This window comes from Desmodus rotundus, chromosome 6 (genome assembly GCF_022682495.2).
Source record: "Desmodus rotundus isolate HL8 chromosome 6, HLdesRot8A.1, whole genome shotgun sequence".
Lineage (NCBI taxonomy): Eukaryota > Metazoa > Chordata > Mammalia > Chiroptera > Phyllostomidae > Desmodus > Desmodus rotundus.
The window spans coordinates 99,180,966-99,205,979 of record NC_071392.1 but is presented as its reverse complement, the minus strand read 5'-3'; the positions used below and the strand labels follow the sequence as shown (position 1 = coordinate 99,205,979).

Here is a 25,014-nt window from a genome sequence, read left to right as displayed (position 1 = left end):
CATCTCCCTTGCCACGCACGTATGTATGTTACTCACTTGAAAATTGTCCCCTACACCATATTGCTGATAAAAGGTTTTTAAAAATAAGTCATCAGTGGTTGGTGAGGGAAGAGGATTAGACCCGAATGCCAGATGACATCATCCAATGTTTTCATCGTGTTGGAATTCGTTTCTGGACAGAATCGAGAAGGAAGAATTCCATACAGCAGGGAAGCCCATGGGGAGGGTGTCAGAAACCCCACTGGATTCTGGACAAGAGAATAAAACTAACTCCGCAGCGGCATCTGTTCTTATCACCTGCCCAGCCCTGCGGGCCAAGCGGCATGGATTCTGATGAAATTACTAAATTGGATTTTCCCAGCGCTGTGAATTATACTCCACCACCCACCTCACCCATGACGTCTTGCTCATTTTTTGGCCACGTTGAAAATAGGCAGGAGTTGGGAACATGTGGCAGCTGGGGTTTACTCAGCAAGGATGATCAAGTGATAGCTCTCAGAATTACTCAGCCCCACCCAAACCATTTCCTTGCGCTGCTCCTTAATTCTAGACAGGAAAAAAAAAAATCAGACTGTGGTTTGAATTTTCCTATCGCAGAGCGTGGCGTGTGCTTGCCCCGGTGGGAAACTGGTGGACACCTTGGTTTTTCAAACCAACAATGAAACCTGGTGCTTCTGGTGACTGATTATATCTGGCTGGGGAAACAAGAGAGCCTCTCACTCAGGGGAAACCAGGCGGAATAAATAATACATGATTTTCGAAAGAAAATGAAATCATGCAATACCACAGCCCTTTGTCATGAAGCAGAGCAATTCCAAGAATGAAAAGTTCTGGTTGCTCATTTCCCTTCCTTTCCCATGAAACACATGTTTCTACCATTTCATCCCTCCCAGGAGTCAATCAGTAAGTTTTCAACTCAATGGCTAGTTGAGTCATTTTTGGAGAGGAAAAAGAAACTCCATACATTGTAGAATTCACAGATTGGCTCAATAGAAATCATTGCTCAAGTCATCCCAAGAACTCTCCACACCTTGAGAATAGGACTTACCTTTTTCCAGAACAGTTTGCTCAGAGGCAGAGAGGAGGGTCCCCCCTTTTGCTTAGCACCTTCCTTTGGTGTTTCTGTGGAATTCTTGGCTGCCCCTTGGGTCTCCTGGGGCACAAAGTTGGCTTTGTCTGCCTTGAGGTCTGCTGCTGTGGCGGGTGAATTTTCAGCACCCTATCGAGTTAAAGAAAAGTCCAAATGATCTCCAGATTTCAAAAGGCAAAGATCTGTCTTTTATAAACATAGGTTGGGGGTTATGCGTGTTAATTTTATCCTTTGAACTTTTCTGTATTTTCCACACGTGCTACTATGACCATGGATCAGTGTGAAAAACTTGGAAAAAGTCAAGATAGTTTCCTTTTTGGAAACCATATCTATAGGCCATTATTGATTGTGTTTATGTAAGTGAGTCATTAGGAATCAAGGCGATCAGGAGAGGCTGTTAGAACGTTAATTACTGCAGAGGCCGCTGGTCTTTAGTGACTGGATGGTGTTCCCTTCAGTAATAACGGTGTGAACATGCACCTCCCACGCGTGCCTGTCTGCTTACATTCTGGAGGTGTATGGTCGCACTAACCCAAATTCAGAATTAAAGAAGGGTTAAAGTCAATACAATTTAAAGTATAAGTTCTCCAATTCGCCCCCCACACTCTGCTTCGGAGGTCACCGATGGAGTCTCTAAGTAAGTATAACACGGCTGGATGGGGGCCCAGCAACAGGGTCTGCAGTTGGGAGAGACCCACAAACCCCATTTCTTCATGTTTAGATGTAGCCTCTATCTCCAAATTAGATGTAATTGAATACACTGCCATTGACTTAACACTTTAAATGTTATTCATTCAACCCCTATTTTCTCTCTCTCTTCCTTTTCTCCCTTCCCCTTTTCTCTCCCTCTGTCTCTCCCCCTCTTCCTCTCTCCCCTCTTCCTCTCTCCTTCTCTCTCTCCCTCTCTCTCTCCCTCTCTCTCCCTCTTCCCTCCTCTCTTTTCCTCTCTCTCCCCCGCTGAGCAGTCATGCTGAGGTCCAACTCCAGGACATTCAGCTTCCTCAGTGACAGGGCTATTATTTCCCGTACTCTGCCTTCTCCTGAGTCTGGGATAGAGGAAGAGTTAGGATAACGATAGTCTCCATTTACCTTGAGACGAGTGAATACTAGCATTACAGATGTTAATACTCAGTCCATCTGCCCCAACCTGTTCATCTTAAGCATCTTCACTTTGTGATTTTTGCTCTGGGAGCTTGTGACATAAACCCTTTCAATTCCAGGGATGTCAGATCTTTGACAACATTTTCTGATGACAAGAAAAGAAAAATCCAGCAGTAAAACTGGGGTGTGGAAAATTCAGGAAGTTTCGTAGTATTTTTGATGTTGGGAAGAGATGTAGAGACCATCTGCCCACTTTTTCTTGGATGGGGGTCCAATGCCCACTTTTTCGTGGATGGGGAAACTGAGGCCCATGACCTGCCCAACATTAATTAAGGGGTGCAGCCAGCCTCAGGTCTGGAATTGGGCTCCTAGCTGGCATTCTTGCCACATAGCATACCGCCTCTCCAAAGGGTGGTCTGCAAATAACACAAATTTGACCACTTGAAGCTATATGCTATGTTTCTTGCGCTTTTTGATAGTAAGAGGGAGACATTCCGGAACTTCAGAATGTGGGGGCTTTTTGTTTTGTAACCCTCACGTAGCTTTGGCTGAATGAGCTGAGCCCAACGTCCGGGAAACCACGAGCTGGACAGGGTACCACAGCACTTAAAGTGTAAGTAACCAAGCAACAGATCGGAGATCAAAACGGCGTGGGGTCATTAAGCAATCCAGCATCTACTGGAATGACATCAGCAGGATTGATGATTGACTTCAGCCAAACCCTTTCTTAGAAATGGAAACAAGGTCAGCCCCTAAGTGGGGAGAGGGGCATTTCCGGGCACGGCAGAAACATTCTAAACGATGCCCAGACTTGCGTGCGTGTCGTCATCCAGAGTTTGGGGGACGTGTGAGAAAGTGTGATTCTGAGGCACTGCATATGATGAAACCAAGAAAAAAGGATTCACATTCAGCCCGGGAAAGCTGACACCCTTATGCTTTATAACAATAAAGTGATTTCATTTATTAATTCCAGGCTTCTCCACTTTTTTAAGCCAAAAAATTCTTTTTTATAGGAAGGAAAATTGAGACATAGAGAAATGAACCTAGGCATTAACCAGAATTGGTAACCATTGTATTTTTTTAAGAGCGAAACTAGAAGATAATATTTCATTCTGGAATCGTTTTTGGATTTCTTCTTTTCCGTCCTAGGTTTCAATAAAATCAAGAAGAATGAGAATCACATCTCCTATAATAATGCACAAGGTTCATTGACAGAATATGGTCGGTCAGCTTCAATGGTCCTATTTTCCCATCTTTTTGGGCAACAGGATAATAAAATGAAAATCAATAAACTCTCCTAGACATGGAGGTAAGAGCCAGGGAGAGCTACCAAACTGCTGCACCAATGACAATTAAGAACATTTGGGAATTGCCCCCTTATTTGACTTTTACGTAAAAAAAACAGATGAAGGGTAACTGAAGGCAAAACTCAGAAGTTCTTGTATCTGTGCTACAGAATCCCGGAATCAGACACTTCCTCTCCACCTTCTCAGTCGTTTCAGAATCCTGTCCTACCCGAACATGCGAATCAGTGGCAGGATATGAGGACAATGGTCTGGGGACATCCTAGCGCTCTTGAACTTGGGTGGTCCACTGAAAGGGGTGGAGAGACTCTGGGTATGACATGAATGTCATCGTGAGTGCAGATCTGGGGTTGGGGGGAGTCATGTTACACTTCCAAGGCCCCCTGCTCACCCAATCTCCAAGAGGGAGCTCCGCCCCTTTCCTTCGTGTGAGATCTCTGATGTCCCACTACCTGTTGCCAAATTGTCTCCCCCCCACAGTACCGCTACTTTTGAACTTCCTCTCTGTAATTGAAATATCTGTCACTTACCCCTTTCTTTCTTTACAGAACAAAAGAAGCTCATAGGGATGTTGAAGGGTGGCTTCCTAACACATTTATGCAAATACAGATTCACCTATGAGAATTTTCTATGGAGCTTTCATTTGCATACACAATTCTGGGACTGTGAATCCAGCTGGGGAATTGTTTTTTAGTCGGTTTGTTCAACTTAGTGGAGAATGATTGATATTTTAGACAAATTTCTAAGCCTGCTGGCCCAATTCAAGGGTCCTTTTGATTGATGGTTTCAGACAAACACTGGTGTCTTCATAGATGTTATAAGAGTGAAATCTCCCAAAATGATTCCTAAGGATAGGGAGGTAGAACTTGTTCTGCCCATTCATTGTTCTGTCCTGCCTGGGTTTTTATGTGGGGTCAGTAGAAGCGTAGTTAATGCTGGTAATGGATAGAACAGACCCCAGAAAGATAAAATTGTTATCTTGAGGTTAGAAGAGTATTTCCCAACACGTAGAAAGCATACCGTTGATTGTACCAGAAGTGATTTTACATTGTACAGAGACAGGATATGAAATGATGTTCAAATAGTGAAAATACTTTTCCCTTTTCAACTCCCATTTAATCCTTCCGAGAACATTTGGGGGCAATTCTTGGTCTGGGGGCTGGTACGTCTTTAACGTTTCTCTGCTGATGGCTAAGTGCCTTCCAATAAAGCTAGAAAGGGCGTCTGATTAGGAGCTTAACACAAACAAGGTAACTAGCATGAAAGGTCTTTTTTTTATTAGCCATATTAATAGTTGCCTTCCTCTTAGCATGATTCTGCTTTTCCATGTATAATGTAATATAAAGTCTCTTTTAGAGATACCTTTCAGTCAGAAGTGGCTCAACGGCAATATAAAAAAATCAAGTAAATAATAGTATATATGACAAAAATGATGAAGGCGGCATGCATACTTTCGACATTTGGGAAATACTGGGTTAGAAGAATAATTTCAGAACCCTGGTCCACACGGGGAAGAAACTAGTCTGAGATGTTGATAACTATGGAGATTTTTAAAAAGCATTCACTTAAATTTGATTCGCAGATTCCTGAATCCCCCTTTAACGATCCCAACCACCCAAGGCTCTGGCTTCAGGAAACAGAGCTGAGTGGATATGGAATGGCGTGCATATCACATAGTGCAGACCAGGGTTCTTTTTTTTGCCCCTCCTAGTTTCACAAAATACAGACCTTGTGCCTAAAGAACTTTCTAAAGGTGAGTCCTAGCCTGGGGCTTTGCAGGTGCTTTTTCTTGGTGCCTTTCGCCCGGGTCTCAGATACCTTCCGCCCAGCTTGTCCATCACAGACACTTTCTGCTTTGCATGCCTTTTGGGCAACAGCAGTCACAGCTTAGAACTTTGTTTTTAACAAAATCCATTTTTTCCCATTGTTTTGAAGTGCCTTAAAACACTTTGACAATTAGCTGCTGGTATATCACCCTCCACCCCTCCACCCCAAGACATCATGTGAACGTTTCTCTTTTTGAAACTCTCAGATGGTCTGCTAAAGAACATGCACACCGTTCATTTCAGGTACACGTCGATTTCCAACAGAGTGACCTAGTTAAATGACCCAGATTAACACAACTCTACTTGCTACAGACAATAAAGGACATTGAAACTCTGTCTATATGACACAAACTAACCGATGAAAAAATCTAAAAAGTCAAAAAGATAATATAGTCCCTACTTGATAGTTTTAAATATCTAAATGGTACTGTCACATGGGGAAGAAAAAATATTTGAAGACAAATGATTTATTTCTGCATTGTAGAATCAGGGCAAATACTGCCACTAAGTGACTTTTGTCCCCAAAATGAACCTCCTTTTATTCAGTGTTGGAAACTTCAGGGAAGCAGCTTCACCCACAAAAATTTCAGCTTACTTCTAGATGGGTAGATCTCCCAGGCAAAAAAAAGTTTCTAGCACGAGCCAGTCTACTGAGCCAAGGTGGGGAGAGATTAGATAGAAATCGCCCAGCTACAACCATTGAAAATTGCTGACTCAGGTTACGAATGGCAGGGAATTTTCTGCGGGGTGCGTAGTGTGTTAAAAATTTCCCCGGGGCCAAATGGAAAGATGGACAAACGGTCGAGATATTTCGAAAGTATGATTGCAAGAACTTCAGTAGAAAAGATGATAAAAAGGCAAGGCAGGACAGCCAGGGCTGTGGGAAGCGGTCTGTCTGTGGGTGTCACGGACAACCTGCGTTCACAGAGCCCACTTGGGAGACCCAGCTCCACCAGCAGGGACCCCACAGCTCTCTGGGCAGAACAATGAGATTTTATCAGCTAGATCCGTTCAGTTGGGACCACATTCTGGGTGGAGGAAGAGTCTTGGTGTGTGAGCCCCTGAAAAAAGTTAGAACGTCAGGCCGCTTGGGAAGCCACAAAGCATACCCACCTACCCCACTATTTATAACCTCGAGTGCTGTGTGACCTCAAACAATGCAAAACACAGACCCAAAAGAGAAACATTGGACCCAAACATTCATTGAACTTGACCCTGGCTGTCTTATAGCAACTGAATAATTTTATAGGAAAACACATGTTATCAGAAACACCTCAGATACCTCTTTTTCCAATAAAGGAGAAAAAAATTCTAGAGGAACAAGTCAACACCAGACAAATAAACCACAGGGCAGTCTGTCTTGCAGGGGTTATGGAAAGAGGGATCGTCTACATTTGAATAGAGCTCCGTTGCTTACCAGGCATTGTCAAGCCTTCATTCAACCCTGGATTGGGGTGGTAGAATTTTTTACTGTCGCCTTTTATAGATGTGGAGGTTTGGGTTCAGACAGGTTACAATTACTCAGCGATTGAGTAGCAGGGCCAGAACTCAAAGGCAGGTCTTCTCAGACAAAGTCTAGGATCCTTTTCACAGCTCAGCCCCTTCAAACATGGGCAGCAGGTGTCCCGGGCTGGCCAAGACCCTTCTTGGGTCCTAGTGTCTTTCAAAGCACTTTCAGATACCAAAAGAAGGACACCGGACACTCAGCTGTCACCAAGCTAAACTTTAAACCATGTGATCCACTAGACGTAAAACGTTCTGTCAAGGGTAAATGGAAAGCATCTCTAGAAAGTAGTCATTCCAAACCCAATTTATCTTGAGGGGAACTGCCTGAACTTCCGGGATGACGGTGAACAAATCCAGCCTATCTGGGGCACTCTGACGCCCCTACACGGTCCTTCCTTTGGAGTGTCCACTGGTGTCTATGTCATTTTGTCACATAATTGCCTTTGCAGTACAGAGTTATTTTCTTCAAATGACGTGAAAAACAAAGAATTAAAAAAAAACCCCAAATATAGCAGCCTTTACTTTTATTTTAAATTGAGTCTCATCTCTTTCTCATTTCCAGAAGTTAATTTTTTACTCTATTCCCTGGACCTCTCTCTCTACAACTACAAGACTAAGATGCCATGTAATTGTTAGCATTCTGCTCTTATTCTATATAAGAAATTGGTTACGGTGACACTATTTTGTTAGAATTGGCATATATTGCAAGCTTCCCACTAAGACTCTTATTAAAATACCACTAACATAAATGGAACATTTTAAAGACAATCCGACAGTACCGTTGAATTGCTAAATCGGTACATGTGCATATGAACATACACACTCAAAATTCCAGAAACAGTGAAGCAGACACCAATTCAAATCCAATTCCATACAAAATCCCAAACACAAACACACTTCCAACTACCTACCGTGTCTTGCAGATCTTTTTTTGTTTCAGCTTTGCTAGGTGAAACCTTAAAAGTTTGAGAAAATCAAATGTTAAAAATCATAGCTCGTTAGGGAGATTTATTTCACAGATACACAGTTTTTAGGCTAACCCAATTCACTATACAGGTAAGGAATGTAATCGGAAGTCCTTTTAGTATACCAGAAACCCCACAGACTTCTGGTATACCTAGACATACAAAAGTTAACAAAAATTAATGTTTTATAATGGAATGTGTCATATTTCATACATTCGCCAAGAATTTGACCACATTCACAAGTTGTCTCCTGGAAGGCCACAGACTTTCCGCTGATTCTGCCACAAATCCAAACACAGGCACATCCCTTTCGTGTTTGTAGCAATCCTATTGTCTTATTTGGGCTTATCTTCTGAAGTTGACCTTTGGAAATAGCCCAGACACGTTTGGAGCTGTCTGCTTAATGATGATTTCATTCATTGGTCCTTCTCCGGGTGTCTGGCCGGCTCAGGCCATGGCTCTGCCCCGAGAAGTCAGAGATGAGCAAGCAATGCGAGACATGGGTCCCTGCCTCCATCCAATTTAACTGGTAGACTGAGTCGGAACAAGATAGAAAGTGGTTTCTATGGTTTTATTTGCCATGTGAGTGTCAAAACTGCTTTGATAGGTTAATAATTCGAGGCTCAATGACCATCCAGTTACAGCACAGTTCCATTACGACTCAGCTCACGTTACAGAGTTTGGGCGCCTGTGGTTCCCATTTCTGAGTCTCCCTCATGGAAAGCCTGGTATGACACAGTTTCCTTGCAAAACACATCTTGTCACTGTTCTCCAGTGTCCCAGCTACATCACTCAGAATAATGACACTCAAGTGTGTGTTATTCTTTTTAAAAAATAATTTTCATTTATTGACTTGAGAAAGAGAGAGATGGATTTGTTGTTTCACTTATTTATGCACTCATTGGCTGTGTCTTGTATGTGCCCTGGCTGGGGATCAAACCCACAGCCTTGGCCCCACAACCTTGGTGTATGAGGATGACCCTCTAACCAGCTGAGCTATCTGGCCATGAAGTGCACATCCTTCTTAGAAGAGCAAAACATTTGAGCAACAGAATTGAGAGAAAAAAGAAGGAAACAACTTACCAGTGTTTTAAAGAAGCTCATGATGGAGTTATTATTCTCAGTTATATCTGTTGTCTGGGGGTCCCCCTTGGCACTCTCCAGTCCTTCGGGGTCCCTGGGGATAGAGCAACTCGCAGGTGTGACTTCTTGTCCCTCTTCTTTGCCTTCGACTATGTCCTAGGAGCAAAACAGAGTTTTCACAGTTGCAACTTGTTGAATGTACAACTCACGAAGTAATATTTTTGCTTCACAGCCCTTTTCTCCCTGGCCCCCTAATTCCAGCCATACTTCATCTGCCCACGGCGTGTAGAACAATCAGGAGCTTATGAGAGTCACTCTTCCTCTCCCTCCCCCTCCTTCTAACATATTCAGCATTTGCAGTTAGTTGGAGGGACATTGTTTGTTTGGAGCCCAAGGGTAACAAACAGCCGTGCATGTCAAATTCCAAACAAAAACCCTTTTTTCCCAATTCTGCAAAGAGGTTGTGTATGATGTCTCCTAGGCCAGAGATTTCCAACAGATGTGCAGCAAGAATTTTTAAAACCTGCACTACCTGACAGTTAGGGGCACTGTCAGGGGCACTGACCTCTTTTCCCTTGGATTGCCATAAAAAAAGACAACAGCCAACACAGCAATAGCTGTCCACTGCGAACGTATCAAAATTATACCTATCTTTTTTGTCAGACTGGCAAAAAAATATAATAGATATTTTTGGTGTGCCATAGAATTTTAGTAATCAGTTTATGTGTGCCGTGAGATGAAAAAGGTTGAAAATCGCCGTGTCTGATTTTCAGACTGATGGTGTGTCCAACAGACACATCAAACAGAGCTGTGTCTATTTGAGTTTTTACAATCTATACGATGGTGAATCGTATCAACTAAAAAAAGTACTCGTATTTTATTTTAAAATTACCATTATTGTTTTTAATCCTCACCTGAGGATACGTTTACTGATTTTAGAGAGAGAGGAAATGTGTGGGGGAGAGCGAGAGAGAGAGAGAACTATCCATCGGTTGTCCTTATGTGAGTCCCGACCTGAAACCTAGGCATGTGCCCTAACCTGGAATGGAACCTGCAGTCTTTTGGAGTATGGGATGATGCTCCAACCAACTGAGCACCCCAGCCAGGGCAAGTACTTATGTTTTAAAATAATAATAATGTTGTCAGGGTCTGGTTGTTCATTGGTGCCTGGAAGGCGATAGAGGGACTGAGTTTCTTCTCGCCTGGGTAAGATAGGATGCATTCCGAATCTGTCCTGTCCCATCTCCACTCCTATAACCCTGGGTCACAGCCATCTCTCCACCCCATGACTGCAATATCCCCTTCCTGCCCTCCCCCACACCCCCAGCTGCTTGGGCTCTTGGCCCCTCCAATTCATTATTAACTCAGCAGAGCCCACCCTCCAAAGGCTTCTGATGGCCCTTGAAGCCAGGGTCTCCCCTGTCTCACATGGCCTGGCCCTTGTCTATATCTCCAGGCTGTGTGACACTCTCCCCTGTACTCCATACTCTCTAGCCACCTTCCTTCGGGTTTCTCAAATATACCTCAAGCTACTTCCAACCTCGAGACTTTTGGTTGGGAGCATTCTTCCCCTCTGTCTGCCTGTGGGTAATTTCTATACATCCTTCAAGTCTTAAGTCTCCCCTCCCCTCCCCTCACTGTCACCCCTAAAACTATCCCTGGCCCTTTTCCATCTTAGCTATTACAACATTTTTATTTATCTGCTTGGTTATCTGCCCCTTTCTTCCTACCCCACTAGACTGGAAGCTCGACAAAGACAGGGGTTACATCGACTTTGGGTGCTGCTGTTTCTTTAGTATCTGGGACAGGGAGGCCTACAGCAGGCTTTCAATAAATATGCACCATTTGACTACTTAATAGATGAATGGATGCAAATAAACTTTATATAAACAGGATGGTGCTATCTGTACCGACTCATTTTTCCTGCATAGTCAAATAGCGCAGACACCTTCCCCTTGCAACGCAGTTAGATCTGCATCAGTCTTCACGGTTTGCACGGCGCCCATCGTCCAGATGTGACATCACTTACCGTCTAGTATCCTCATTGATTGGCACTTACGGGACTTAATGGTCTTACATTTAGGATGTTAGAAACAGTGTTTTTAATCAATCATGTGTTTCTATATTTCTTTTGGGTAAATTTCTGGAAGTGACATTTCTATGTCAAGTAGTATGCAAATTTATAACTGTATAAATATTCTCATGCAAAAAAAGAAAAAAAGAGCAAGATTTCACTAGGAAAGTCCTCTAGATACAACTTCGGATCTGAAAAGCTGTTTGGTTCATTGGTAGGGGTGGCAGGTGGCACATTCAGGGAGGGCAGTTGAGTGCCTGGGGACTGTGGGCTTGACAGCAGTTGCTGGAGGTGGGGGAAGTGAGAGAGAGCTGACTCTCCGACTCCCCCCAAAATACAAATAAACCAATAAAGGTACCATATGACTCAGGCAGTGAAGATTGCAAGGGATCATCTAAGGAAGACAGGGGAACAGGCTTCTTTAAGAAGCTGTGTGTGGAGATGCGGGAGGAGGCACCTATTCTGGAAGGGCCCCAACCCCTAGGCTGGGGCAGCTGCTCTGAGCCACTCTGGTCCCACAGCTCATAGGCTGGGGCCCCAGTGACCACAGGGAATGGAAGGATCTGCGCCTAGGTCACCCTGCTCCCAGACTGGGTGCTTCCTAAGGGGGACAAGAGGCCGTGATTCTTCCCTGATCCCCAGGCTAAACACAAGGGAACATTTATTGAACTTCGTGGAAATAATGGAAAACAGTAAAGTCAACTGAAAAGGAAACGAATCAGTATAATGTCAGGTGATCTGCGCGGGCGAGGCTGGGTCCACTTGGACCAGGTTGGGGCCACATGGGCCAGGTGGCCATCAGGGAAAACCTGCCAGGGTGGGTCTCCTCTGAGCAGGGGGGAAGGGACCCTTAGTACTTCTTCACTGAGGAAAGGGACTCTGCCTTGAGGGGACGCAGCTCCACAGAACTCCAGGAATAGAGGAGCCCTGCAGCCACCCATTCGCCCTGGGGCACCTTCCCAGCCATCTGAGGATGCCCGAGACCTCTGTTCCCCGGCCTGCCCATGGCAGCAATGTCTCAGGACTCCGACGGCAACTCCAACGGCAAATTCGGGGTGACCAGACTGGTTCGGTGCAAGGAGGGGTTTTGTTTCCCTGGGGCTGTTTCTTAGTTAGTGTTTTATTTTTCTCAACTTGGTACTGAACTTAAGCTTGATCCTTTTCTTGAAATACTGTTTTTCTTTTCAGACTGGCTTTTAAAAAAAGAACATAATACTTCCACTTCCAGAAAGACAGAGAATACACACTTTTCTTCTCTCTTCCACTGACTGCAGTGGAAAATTCCCAACATGAGGTGGAAAACAGATGCAAAGGATTCTGAAGGTTGGAGAGGAACAGACAGACCAGCTGGGGACCCACGGAACAACGCGGTGGTAGATTCCCGGATTTCCTTTTTGTCTCGTGTGTTCTAGACTTGGAGTTGAAGAGGCTGGTGACCTGAAAATACCAACAGGCACTGACCAAAAAAAAAAAAAGAAAAAAAAAAATTCTCAAAAAGTCTGCTCTCTCTACCAAAGGGTCATCCTGGCAACACAAAGTTTCAGACCATAACTGCTCTGCTTCAGCCAAACACCAACTATGCGACCATACCATACCACACCAATGGCAAGATTAAAAAGTTTTTAAAAAAGTACTATTGAGTAGCGCTGGGAGAGTAAGGATAAAGACCCCTTTAAAAGTCTGGAATAGGTAAATAAAGCAGCTCGTGGTATTGATATTAATATGTGAGATTTATCGATGACCACAGGATGGAATATTTTGCAGCCACGAATTTGTTCAAGAATGTATAATGAGAAGGAAAATGTCCATGGTAATAAGAAAAATGATTGCCCTCAATATGTCGGGCTTAATGCCAAGCTAGTTAAAAAGATCTCGTTTAATTCTCAGAATGATCCCATGAAGTACGGACCGTTTGTCGTTTCATTTTTACGCATGAATACGTTGATGCATGAGACGAATAAATCACTCGCCTACGGTCACGGAGTGGAGCTGGGATTAGATCCCGATCCCAAATGATTTCAGAGGCAAAAAGCTTTGTGAAAGCACCCACTGTGTGGCCTCAAACCATCTCCCTTCCTTCAGCTGTTTGCTGAAATATCATCTTTTCGCTAAGGGTTTTCCTACTTTAATTTCCCTTAGATTTATTCCTTTTCCCTGCAATATAATTTTCCCATTTTTCACCATCCATATATAACACATTTTACCCAAAGACATATGGGAATTGAGTGCGTGATAAAGATGACACCTCGAATCTATCAAAGGGAAGAGGACTTTTTAATAAATCACACAAGGACAACAGGGTGGCCCTCTGGAGGAAAAAAAATAACTTGTCCTCACTCAACCCTATACCAGGATAAAAGCCAAAGGCATAAAAAATACTAGAAGAAAACATGGAAAAATATTTTATAATTTTGGATTGAGAGGGCTTTTGTCATTTGACTCAAAATCCAGAAGTTACAAAAAGAAAGACTGAAAGCGAAAATGTCCAGATATTTGGAAACATTCCGTCAGGAGCCTGGGGTGAGACACCAGCAGTCAGTCATTCAGACAATGCCGACTGGGGTATAAATTAGTTCAGGCCCGAGGCAGGGCTGACGTCTTTGGCATTATCGACCAAGACTGACGAGAAGAGTATATTCTTTGACCCAGCAGTCTCACTTCTAAGAGCTAATGCCAAACCTCAATTCGCACATGTATGAAATAACAAATCCATGAGGTTATTCACCGCAGTGGGAGCGTAGCAAATGTGTGGGAACCAGCCAAATGTCACTAATAAGGTGGTTAAGGTAAGTGATGGCACCTCCGTTCAGAGGAAAACTACGTGTGAGTGTTGCCAAGTGAGGAAGTTGTGCAGCTACAGAAAGTAGAACTCTCTCGGTGCAGAAATGGGAAGCAGCAGTAACTGAAAAAAAGAAGTACAGGGTAGAACAGTGCATATGACATTATCTTTTGTATAAAAGCAAGGAAACAAGAACTCATGCTTGTATTTACTTGTGTGTATGCACAAAGAAACCATAGAAGGGCACTTTTAAAAATACAAACAATCATTATCTATTGGGGTGGCATTGGTAGGCACGTATACCATTTTGTAATTTTAAAATTTCATTAAAATTACAATGAAAACAAAACGTGGGTGAACTAATTCCAAATTTTAAAAAATATCCCAAGGGCCAGACTAAACATGGTTGGGAAGTCCAAGCCCAAGGTTGCCATTCTGTGGCCCATGCCTCCACCGTTGGGCTGTGTGTAGCATCTTCGCCCTTCACTGCAAATACTGTTTGGCTATTCTCATCAGGCCCCCGGATCATTCTCAGCAAACAGAAATTTTAGACAGACACACGAACGTTCTCCAGGAAATGTCTGGAAACTTCTTTTAAGAAAACAGGTGTTCCTGTTTTTCATCTGTGTGGATGAAGCCTATATATTTTTTTCCTTTTTGTTGGCTTCAAAGGGCCAACAGACAGGAACACTAGTTAAGTGATCACAATTTGTCATGTTGAAAAATAATGCTGCCTTATCATAATTTAATTGTCTGTAATAAAACCCATATGGAACTTCTGGCACCTTCTTTCAACTGGAAATTGTCAACTGGATTTCAGCTTCCTTTAGGCCAACTCTGCATTGTCAAAGTGAAGGCGTAAGTTAAGGCAGGATGATCAAGGCTAAAAGAGCCTTGTCTGGAACAATTTGTGATAAACGTCTACCCCACCAGTTCCCCACTGATTGCACACCACTGGTTTCGTTTTGGATCTTTGTACCAAGGATCAGAGCCCAAGGTACTGTTTAACACGGGAAAATTTGTCTGGGAAATGCCGAATGGTACAATAACCCGTCACTCTACTCCTTTCCATCTGTTAGAAATTTGAGCCACATGCTGCCTGAAATACAAGGAAAAGCTCTGTTTCCTCTCCCGCCCGGACGCCCCAACAGCTCAAGGCGCACCATTTGCTAGGCAACAATGGTCTCCAGACAATCATTAAGTCTTTACTTCTCTTCTTCTGAGAGCGCTGTCACCTGCGCCACTGTCAGATGGAGGAAGAAAAATGGCATTTGGTTCGTTCTCGAAGGTGAAATGTACCTCCTCTAATTTGCCTCAAAAGGAAAGCAAATGAATAAAGAAGCAGGAACTCACTTCAAAGCCAAAGTCTCCTCAGAACATTTTGTGGAACTTCAAAATGTCCTAAGCAGATGGGTACTAATTAATTATTATTATTATTGTTTTACTTGGCTTTACTATGAAGCGGAAATTCACCTAAGGAGGGACTACCACTGTAACTCGATTTCTATTTTTATTCTCCTCACTATTTCTGCCCCGTTCCCATCAGCTGATAAAAATGTATTCCCATTTTTTTAACCCCCGGTAAAAATGGGGAATGAACCAAGTAGCACAACCGCAGGACGGGCCAGGTGTGAGAGGGCTCCAGAAACTGCCCATACGCGGCGCGACCTCTCCCTCCGGTCTCCTGCTGCGGCTGGCCGCCCCCGAAGCTGTACGTGTGTTTTTAAACGTCAGTGTTATTTCTGAACAAGGATTTGCCACGCAGGCTCTGGGTCGCGTCGTTTGGGATTCTTGCGAGCACCAAATAACCTCTCGTTGAAGCTGTTCTCGGCTGCCGTACTGCAGTTTCTAATGAACTCAGGATGCTTCCAGCCTCATAGCGCAGCTTAGTGGAGAAATCAGGGAATTACCTAAATTGTAGGGATTAAAAAAAATTTTTTTTTATTTAACTTAGCTAGGCAGTAGGCTGTACTTTCTCCTTTTATAAAAAAAAAAAATAGAGAATATGGATAGGCAAAGAGGAAAAATGTAAAATTCACCCTTTACCCCACTACTGAAAGAAACTACTACTAACAATTCACAGTTTTTCATTCTACACCCCTTTGGGCAGAAGGGTGAACATGGGTGGGGGTAGGCATCATTTTTACCCAAAGGGACCATTCTGTAGATTCTATTCTGAAACCTGCTCTTCTTGAGCAACGTCATATTATGGCTGTCTTCACATGTCTGTGATTCTATCTTCTTGTCAAGCTTTTCTGATGTCCAGAGGTGGGGTGTACCATCACATTAATAAGAGCTGTCCTATCAGAACTTGTATATCTTTCCAGCTTTTCCCTGGCAATGCTGGAACTGGAAAAAAAAAAGTCCTGTGCATGAAATTTTGCTCATTTTCTCAATACGTCCCTTAGATGTCAAATCGCTCGTTGAAAAAGCACGCGTGTTTTAGGTCTTTAAAACGGAGCACTGCCCAAGTGTGATGGTTGAAATACGCTTCTGAGTGATCCTGGTAGACGATTAAGAATTATCCAAGATTTCAGAGGGCAATACAAATAACATAAAGATACTGAGACATGAAACGCAGATTTTTGTTGTCTTCTGGGATGTTTTCCTATGAGGGGGGTCTAGGCTGCAGTTTCACAGATGTAAAAATGCTCCTTACCCATCGTCCCTCCTTATGTTAGGAGAAGAGAGGCAAGGCTGTTCATTGTATCTCCTTACACTAATTGCATCGAGCTGGGCTGGATCAATTACCCACTAGGACGCTTTTTGTTGCACATCATAAGATCAACACCTGTTATGATACTCTGTAGATCTAACCTCAGGATACTGAACACTTGTATCTTAGCAGGAGTCTAACACAGAACCTTTATGGTAGGGCCTCATGAATCGGTGGTATTGACTGATGCAGAGATGTCATACTTATAAGATTAAATGAACTAGTTGCTCATCATAGTTGTAGAGGGTGGGGAAAAATCAATTGTTGGAAGCAATTCATATTTGCATCCTGTAAACACGGGTTTCCCATGCCCTCTTCCAGCAACTCCTCCCTTTAGTAGCAAGTGAATTTGTCAACTTGATTTCCAGTGGGAAGTGAAACATGGGTAGAGAATTAAGCAATAAGATACTTTCCTTCCTTCCTTCCTTTCTTCCTTCCTTCTTTTCTGCCTTCTTTTCTTTCTTCCTTTCTTTCTTTCTTTCTTTCTTTCTTTCTTTCTTTCTTTCTTTCTATTTTCTTTCTTCTTTCTTCTGCAGCTGTCATTACTTTGGGGACATTCCTAAGGACACATGAGTGTCACACTCTCGTATGATATGGAATGGAAACATGTACACTGACTGTGGGCACCGAGTGGGTGGGGAGTGACCCCAGGGCAGTCCTATTGGGCAGCAGGGACTTGTGGAAATGTTGTCTGTTCCACAATTCATTCTAACATGTCCTGATAATGGCATTTCACATTTATTAGAGGAAAAATAGCCAACGTTAAAAAAGAAGACTTCAAAACACAAAAGCTAATAACCCACAGCCTAGAAAGTGTTTGCCATCTGTTTAACAAACACTTCTCAATAGTGAGAAAACTGTTTTGAATGTTGGCAGAATTAAGTGGCAGACTTTCTAAGAATGGTTTGGCATTGCACAGAAAAGGAGGGAAAATCACATTCTTTTCCCTGAATTTTCAGATTAAACCAAACTCCTCTTTCACCCAACCCTTTACCTAATTTTAATTATCAGGCTCCTCTCTACTTTCTATCTTAAAACTCTGTTCATTTCATTCATAGCCCTTTTCATACCCTGGGGATATTTGTTTGTTTACTAATTTTCTTGTTTCTTGTTTATAGAATGAAAATTCCCATGAGCTATGTTGTTCTATCACCCCAGAACCTAATATTATTCCCGGCACAAAGAAAGCACTCATATGTTTGTTGAATGAATGTGCAAAAGTACTCATGCCTCTTATTTATTGTTCGACACCTGCCAACAGGCGGACTCTCGAGCTGCATTTATATTTTGTGAACCTTAAGTAGCTCCAAATTGTGAAGTATTTTAATTTGCCCTCAACTCTAGCACAAGAAAACGACAATGGAAGTGTGGCAGTGAGGGACACCTCACATGGCTGCCCCACTGGGGATCCACGCAGGGGCGGAGACATGGGTGACCTGGAGAGCAAATGCCACCTCATGTCCTGTCTAGGAATACAGGGGAAAATGTCCGTTTTTTCAGAAATGTCTGAAATCTGGCATTGAATTGAGATCTCTCATTTAAAAATACTGTCAACTTTGTCCATTTAAAAATATTATCTGTTAATTAAAACATTATTTAACACAATGTATAGGTCAGTTGAAAGCTATCTGTGGTCTGCTGCGTCCTCCAAGAGGCCATTTCCCAGCTCCGGTCCAATGCCTAACTCCGCACGTCTCGGAAGAGGAGCGGTTCCTTGGAGGACAGGCCCAGCCGGTGGACGACGAATAGTTACAGGGATGGTGAAGTCCGAGGAGCGCTCAGCTGCACGAAGTGAAGCAGGCGAGCTTGCTGCGGGACTTCTCAGGGCCTTTCGCAGACTGATGACCATTGTGGATCTTCAGGAGACGGTATAAAGCAAGCAGTAGTTTCCAAAGTTCTTTGATGGCGGAGCCTTATTTCTAGGTTGATCTCAGCAAGATGATGCTTCACAGAACATCAGTGTGGGACGTTCCAGCTTCCGAAATTTTAAACATGTATTTGAGGCCGCAAAGGCTTGAAGTGTGTGCTCTTTGGGAACTTGTAGGCAGTGTGGCCGAGCATGTGGGCTTTGCAGGCCGTGCGGTTTTATGCAAGTCCCTTCCCCTCCCTGTGGGAGAGTAACTGCTCAATACATTAGGGCTGTTATTCTAATCCCGGAAGGAGTGAATCAGACTGGATAACACTAAGGGACAGTGAACTCAAAATTTATTGTGCAAACGCATGGCGAAACACACCTCACTTGATATTTCAATCTTGATTAACACCTTAACAGGTTAAAGTCTGAATTAAAACTACCAAAAAAAAAAAGAGTACAGATATATGATTTGACATAGTTTAACTAAGCGAAAGCATCTGTATCAGACGTATATTTTGAAATCATTTTCTACTTAAGTTGTGTGAGGCAGAGCTGATAATGAGATGACAATAATATAGTCCAGCATCCTTTGAAAAGTCGTACTGTGATAAGTATCATCTTCACTTTCGTCAGGTTCAGCTACGGAACGTTCCTGCGTGGTATTGTGTGCGAGGCAGGGGGAGGGGGGCTGCCCAGGTGAGTAAGAAACAGTCAGATCGCTCAGGATCGCTGTCTCCGTGTATGCAAAAAGTGGTTACTGTGGAATGGAATTTTTCAAACTTGAGATTGTACTCCGTGGACTGGAAAATAACTCAGCGGGTCAAAACTAACATGGAACAAGATAGAATAGAAAACAATAGAAAATACCAGTCAGTGTTATGTGCTGTAAAGATAGTGTTATCTTGTGAATTCTTTGTTTCCTGTGTGGATATTACATATGGCCCAGATATAAAATCTATTTCTTACTGTGGTCCTAGTCAAGTTAAAAAGTGAGTACAATAAGTGCATGTAAATAAAGGATACTGTAGCAGCCTTAACTAGTTTCATCCACTTAATGATTTCCTGATACAAAGTCAGGTAGAAAAAAAATGTATCTGATTCCTATTATGGCGCATCACCTTTGCTGGCAAAGCCTGCTTTCTACTGAAGAAATTTTCCAAGCCTCCCTTCCACCTAAACAAACATAGACTCGGGACTCAGTGCTGACCCTGGGTAAATCTTAGGAAACCTTTTTCGTTTGATAGGACATTGTGACAATGTACAATACTTTTGATCATGGCAGCCATCTGAAAACCACCAGGACCAGCCCTGTGAACCAACCAGTCCTTGGGGGACACTGGAGAAGAAAAGCTGGGCACGTGGGGCTGCCAAGGCGCTGCACCAAGCTTGATCACCCTACTCCAGAATTCTTATTATGTACAAGAAACAGTACATTCTCCTTGTGAACTAAGCCACTGTTGATTGGCTGTTCTTTTTTTCTTACTTGTAGTCAAAAGCACCATAAATGATATACTGCTCAAACACCATCATGCTGGAAGACCATCAATCTATTTCCTAATTCTTTCTTTCTAAGTTTCTGACAATTTGGGAACTCTGCTCTTTTATTTAGTGTCATTACTGACCATCTGTACACTCTCCACCCTTACAACAGCCCCTTGGGCAGGCGGTATCTTCTTTTTGTGGATGGAAACACAAGCCTTTGAAATGACTGAGTGTAACAAGGTTTGGAGACTGAGGGATTTTGATTCTGGTTCTGCCACTGATTTAGCTGTGTGGCCTTGGACAAGTAGCTTAACTTCTCTGAGCCCCAGTTTCCTCATCTCTCAGATGGCAATAAATATATCCACCTTGTTGTAAACATTTCCCAGCAAATGTTTCTTAGTGCTAAATTCACATGATACATAAAAATTACAGTCTTAGAGCTGACGACTTTGCTTACTCTATAACTTGTATAATTTTTAAGATGCATTTCCCCTCCATACTGACAAAGTCTTTTGGGTGCATAGTTCTCTTTACCTGTTGAAACAGCACACCCTTGTGGCCCTAAAATAAACAAAACAAAATAAAAAACACAGATCGTAATTCACTTGGTCCTCTAATGTTGGAACTAGATAATCCTTTTTAATTATTTTTAATTTGAGATTAAGTTGCTATTTGTGATTTTCTACTTACTAACATTTTTGAATTGCCCATCCTCAAATTAACAGTATTCTGTTTTGCATACTTGCAACCTTATTGCATGTTGTTGGGAACCTCCCTGCCTGGTTTCAGAAGCTATAACCCCCCATGGCTAAGGCTGAGTAAAGAGACCTGGGGACCATAAGCCACTAAGGAGACAAAGCTTACCCTCCAGGCAGGGGTGCTACCTCTGCCCCCTTTAACCTCACCCTGCTTGGCCCCAGGCAGATGATTGGTTAGTTAATTACAGGTAAGATTCCTCAAGGGAGATACAACCTAAGACAGGCACAGTTGTAAAGGGGCCCTCAGGGAAGGACTTGGGTGGCTATAGAAAAAGGGGGTGATGGACCCTCACCCCTCAGCTTTGACATAGCCTGAGTCCTCATTCTGTCTGCAAGCAGTCTCCTAATCTCTTGGCTGCCTTACTTCCCCTGCCTGACTTAAGCCTGAAACAATGCTGGAGGGTGGTGCAGCCCTGGGCAGGAATGGGCGGTTCCCTGGGGTGATCAGACCTAAGAAGGAATGCATAAAATCCTGTGAAACCTGCTTTGCTAAGAATGCCCTCAATTTTCTAAGGGTCCAAGCATGAAATGAGTTTGTTTCCCCAAGTTTTATAGCCCTTTAGCTAACTGACCCTGACTCAGAAGAAGCCCTCGTGGCTCTTTGAATGTTATCTATTGTTTGATCATTACTGCCTGACAATGATTGATGAGCTTTACCTGTATTCCTGTGCAAATTGAGCCCAATAAAAGCTCATTGAGGAACAGGCTCATGGCCCTTCTCCCCTGAGAGATTGGTCACCTCTCCTCTCCAAGCAGATTGTGACTTGGTAGACTTATTCTCATCTGTGGCAACCGGGGAGGCTCTGTGGGTGGAGGCCCGCCCACAGCATGTCAAACAGTTGGTAAAAACACAATGTTGGCATGGTAAGAATGGAGCTAGATGATTCTTTTTTAGCTGTGAAACTTGAAATGAGTTAGTTATTCTGAGGCTGTGATTTCTTCATCTCCAAAATGCTAAAGATACAGAAATCCCCATGTACGTTTTGATGTTCCAATGAGGTGAGTCCTTCCACGTGATTTTATCACAGAATTTGACTTAAGATACAGCATACAAAAAATACTAGAGGGGTGCCTGTCGTCAGAGACCACCCAGGGATGGGGACATCTGGTCAGTTTCATGAACTTGGCACTTGCAGGTGAAGTAAAGGTTTGATTAACAGAGAGAGAGAGAAATACAGGTGGAGAAAATACTGAGGAGCAGCAGGCATTGGCTGAGATCATATGCTGGACATGCTAATTGGAGAAATTTAAGGGAAGAGTGGAAAATATACTTGGAAAAACATTGGAAAGGGTGTAGAGACCCTGAAATGTAAGACGAAGAAACCAGGTCTTATGGGGATAGGCACTTGAATTCTATTTTTTCTAAAATAATTTTACAACTCCCGCACTTTTTAAAACCCAAATTAGGACTTGTGCCTTTGGTTATGTACAATAGCTTTGAAATTAGATTTGGTTACGCCACCTCTGTGACTTTGGGTTGAGGACTACGGGAAGGAAGAATCATAAGACTAAAAAATGTGGAGTAACAGATGGGGAGAAAAACCAACATACTAATGACAGCTCAATTTCCTTTTTCTCAAAATGTAGTATCTTTATGCTAAGTACTTTCCTTGGCTTATTTATTTGACAAGTATGAATAATGGGAGAATGTGCTGGATCCTCTTATTATCCCCATTTTACAGGTGAGAAAAGGAGGCTCAGAGAGGTTAAGTAACTTGCCTAAGGTCACACAGCCAGTAGGCGACCAAGGCAGAGTGGAAACCTAGGCTCCTGGACTGCATTGCTTCCGTTTTCATTGACTACTCTATCAAAGGTCTTGGTTCTTTAATTCCAAGACTAAGAAGCAGTGGCAGGATGGAGCTGCCTTTCAGTGAGATGAGGAAGGCTGTGCATTAAATGTGTAGGCACTTGGCCGTGGTGGTGGTTGCTCTGGACATGAGTTTGCAATGTTCTGTGAAGGTTCAAATGGAGACGTAGAGATTCAGGAGGACATGTGGAAGAGGCAGCTGGATATTTAAGTCTGGGCTGGTAGGTCTAGGCTGGAGATAGAAATTTAGGACTTGTCAGCAGATACTTAGATCTAAACCCTTGGGCCTTGAGGAGATGTCCAAGCAAGGAAGTAAGGGCAGTTAGAGAAGATGGCTAAGAGCTGGACCTTGGGGAACGCCAAGCTGGGGTGTCTAGCCTTTTGGCATCTCTGGGCCACACTGGAAGAAGAAGAGTTGTCTTGGGCCACACATTAAATACATTCCAAAAAATAAAACAAGTAAAAATAAATACATACATTGCAACATGTAATCACGCACAAAAATATCTCATAATGTTTTAAGTAAATTTATGATTTTGTGTTGGGCCCCATTCATAACCATCCTGAGATGCATGCAGCCCACGGGCCGCAGGTTGCACACCCCTGGTTTAGAGGGTCAGATCCAACAAAGGAGATAAGGGAACAGCAGCCAGGCAGGTGGGAGGACCTGGAAACCAAGTGAGGAGGATGTTTCAGGAAGAAAGGGGGCCCCCTGCTGGGTCAGATGCAACTGGCAGGTCCAGAAGGGTAAGGACGAAGGCATAGCTAGCTTGGCAACTGCAGTGAGGGGTGGGGAAGGGGCAATGTGGCAATGACTTTGACAAGAACATTTTTTTTTGTTGGGGACAAAAGCCTGAAAGGAGTATGTTCAAGACAGAAAATAAGAGGAGGAAGCAAAATCACTGAGTACTTTTCTTCATACCAGTAGTTGGCACGAATTTGCGGATCAGCGCGCTTATCACAATCTTCCTGTAAGAAATGATGCCTCTTACTAAACTGTATGATCTTTGAAGGACTAGAATGATGATTTATCTTCTAAACGCCTTGCACGAGGTTGGTGCTTAAATAACAATTGCAGAATTTAATTAAACTTTGAAAAGAAAAGCCATATTCCTGCTTAAATCTTACGAGTTGGTGCTTAGCAACACGTGAGACATCTCTTCCTGCCTCCAACACAGAGACACTTCTGGAAGTTGGGCTGACAACAGAAACTGAGTGTGTGTATGTGTTTTTAACCAGTAAAGGTCAGATTTTCACTTTTGTGTGTGTGTGACGAATCTTCGATGGGTATCTCATAGCTCTGGTTCAGTTGTTGAGAGGAGAGAAAAATTAAAATCTCATCCTTGCCAGCACGTTGGCCTGTGTGAATCACAGCTCAGTGAAACCTTTCAGGCATATAATTTATCTTTTCTTTGCCCTACGTAGTAAATGCTTCATTTGTTCGTGAATTCTGGCCTTGTTTTAATTATGCTATGCCCTGAATGTAGTTTTCTATGGCACAAAAATCAGACTGTCGTTCTGAAAACACAGAAGATTTGTGTGCACCCCCCGCACCCTCCCCACCTCCCCGCAGAATGAAACGGTGGCATCTTTTTCCCAATTCACAGCTCTGTGGGTTTGTGGTTGGAATTCCAATCCAGTAAGGGGCTAGGGGTAAGGCTTGTGTGGGTGGGTGGGTGGGTGGGTGGGTGGGGGACAGCTGACATGGCTGAGCCTGGGGCATAATTTACTCCTAGGACTCTGAATCAATACACTGATGGCCATTTAGGCTACTCCCACCAAGGAGGCCATTGATTGAGGAGTTTTATTCTTGTTTCTTTCTCAGGGCTGGATTCTCTCATCACACTTAGAGAACAATTGATTTTTTTGTTGTTTTTTGCTCCATATACACAACTGTGCAGCCAGAAATCAGATGAGAAAGCTTAACAGTCAGAAGGCTAGGGTTGTGTGTGTGTGTGTAGAAGGTCTTTGCAGACATATGTATTTGCATATCCACACGTTCATAGACTGAAGGAAACAATGAGTGGCTATTTCGTAACGTGTCTATGTTTTCCATGCAGAGTGCAGAGTGGGCACTCAGTATGTCAAATCCCAACGATACTACCAACAAAGAATGGACATTGGAAGTGTAACAAAGACAGATGCAAATTTTGTTAGTGAACATAAGGGAGCTAACTCACTCACGAAGGGAGACAAGTTACAGTGTCGGGGTCTTCTCAGAGGTTACTCTAACTCTGAAACATCGCCCGTGGGCTTGGCTATGTTAGATTCCGGCCCTGCTCCCAACAGAAGCTCCCATCTTCTGACTCCATTCTCATTTTGAAGCTCATTCCCCTCAAATGGAGGTGCTCTCCCTAAGAGTCTTTGGTCAAAAAGAGAAAGCTGAGCTGATAAAGCACAACTCTAAAACTTCTTTGCACGTTTTTGAAAACAGGAATGGATTCAGTGCGTTGGGGCTTTATGGTGAAATTATGTGCATGCCAGGCTTGGTTATTAGATCCTAACGTCATTTATTTACTTAAGAGGGGGATTTGGATGAGTCACTAGACAACTGTGCAGAGATGGGTCTTCCCACAAACAACTGAATCTTTCCCTAAGTCAGACCCTGGGCTGACTCCGGACGCATGTACACAAAATGTGAGGATTCACCAAGTCTCAACCTTGGAAT

The 25,014-nt window shown here is 43.2% G+C and overlaps 1 protein-coding gene across 14 annotated transcripts in view; it reads right to left on the bottom strand.

Moving 5' to 3' along the window:
* The window catches only part of BCAS1 (brain enriched myelin associated protein 1), a 79,599-nt gene that overhangs the window by 30,718 nt on the left and 23,867 nt on the right, over nt 1-25,014 (bottom strand). For 9 of the 14 annotated variants that reach the window (XM_053926381.2, XM_053926380.2, XM_053926383.2 and 6 more), the window contains 4 exons: nt 8,876-9,031; nt 7,739-7,783; nt 5,224-5,358; nt 1,049-1,219 (listed from right to left, as the gene is read on the bottom strand). In XM_053926381.2, coding sequence (XP_053782356.1) covers nt 1,049-1,219; nt 5,224-5,358; nt 7,739-7,783; nt 8,876-9,031 — 507 coding nt within the window. The remainder of the gene's footprint in view (nt 1-1,048; nt 1,220-5,223; nt 5,359-7,738; nt 7,784-8,875; nt 9,032-25,014) is intronic. The other 5 variants (XM_053926385.2, XM_053926389.2, XM_053926386.2 and 2 more) reach the window with 1 other exon arrangement.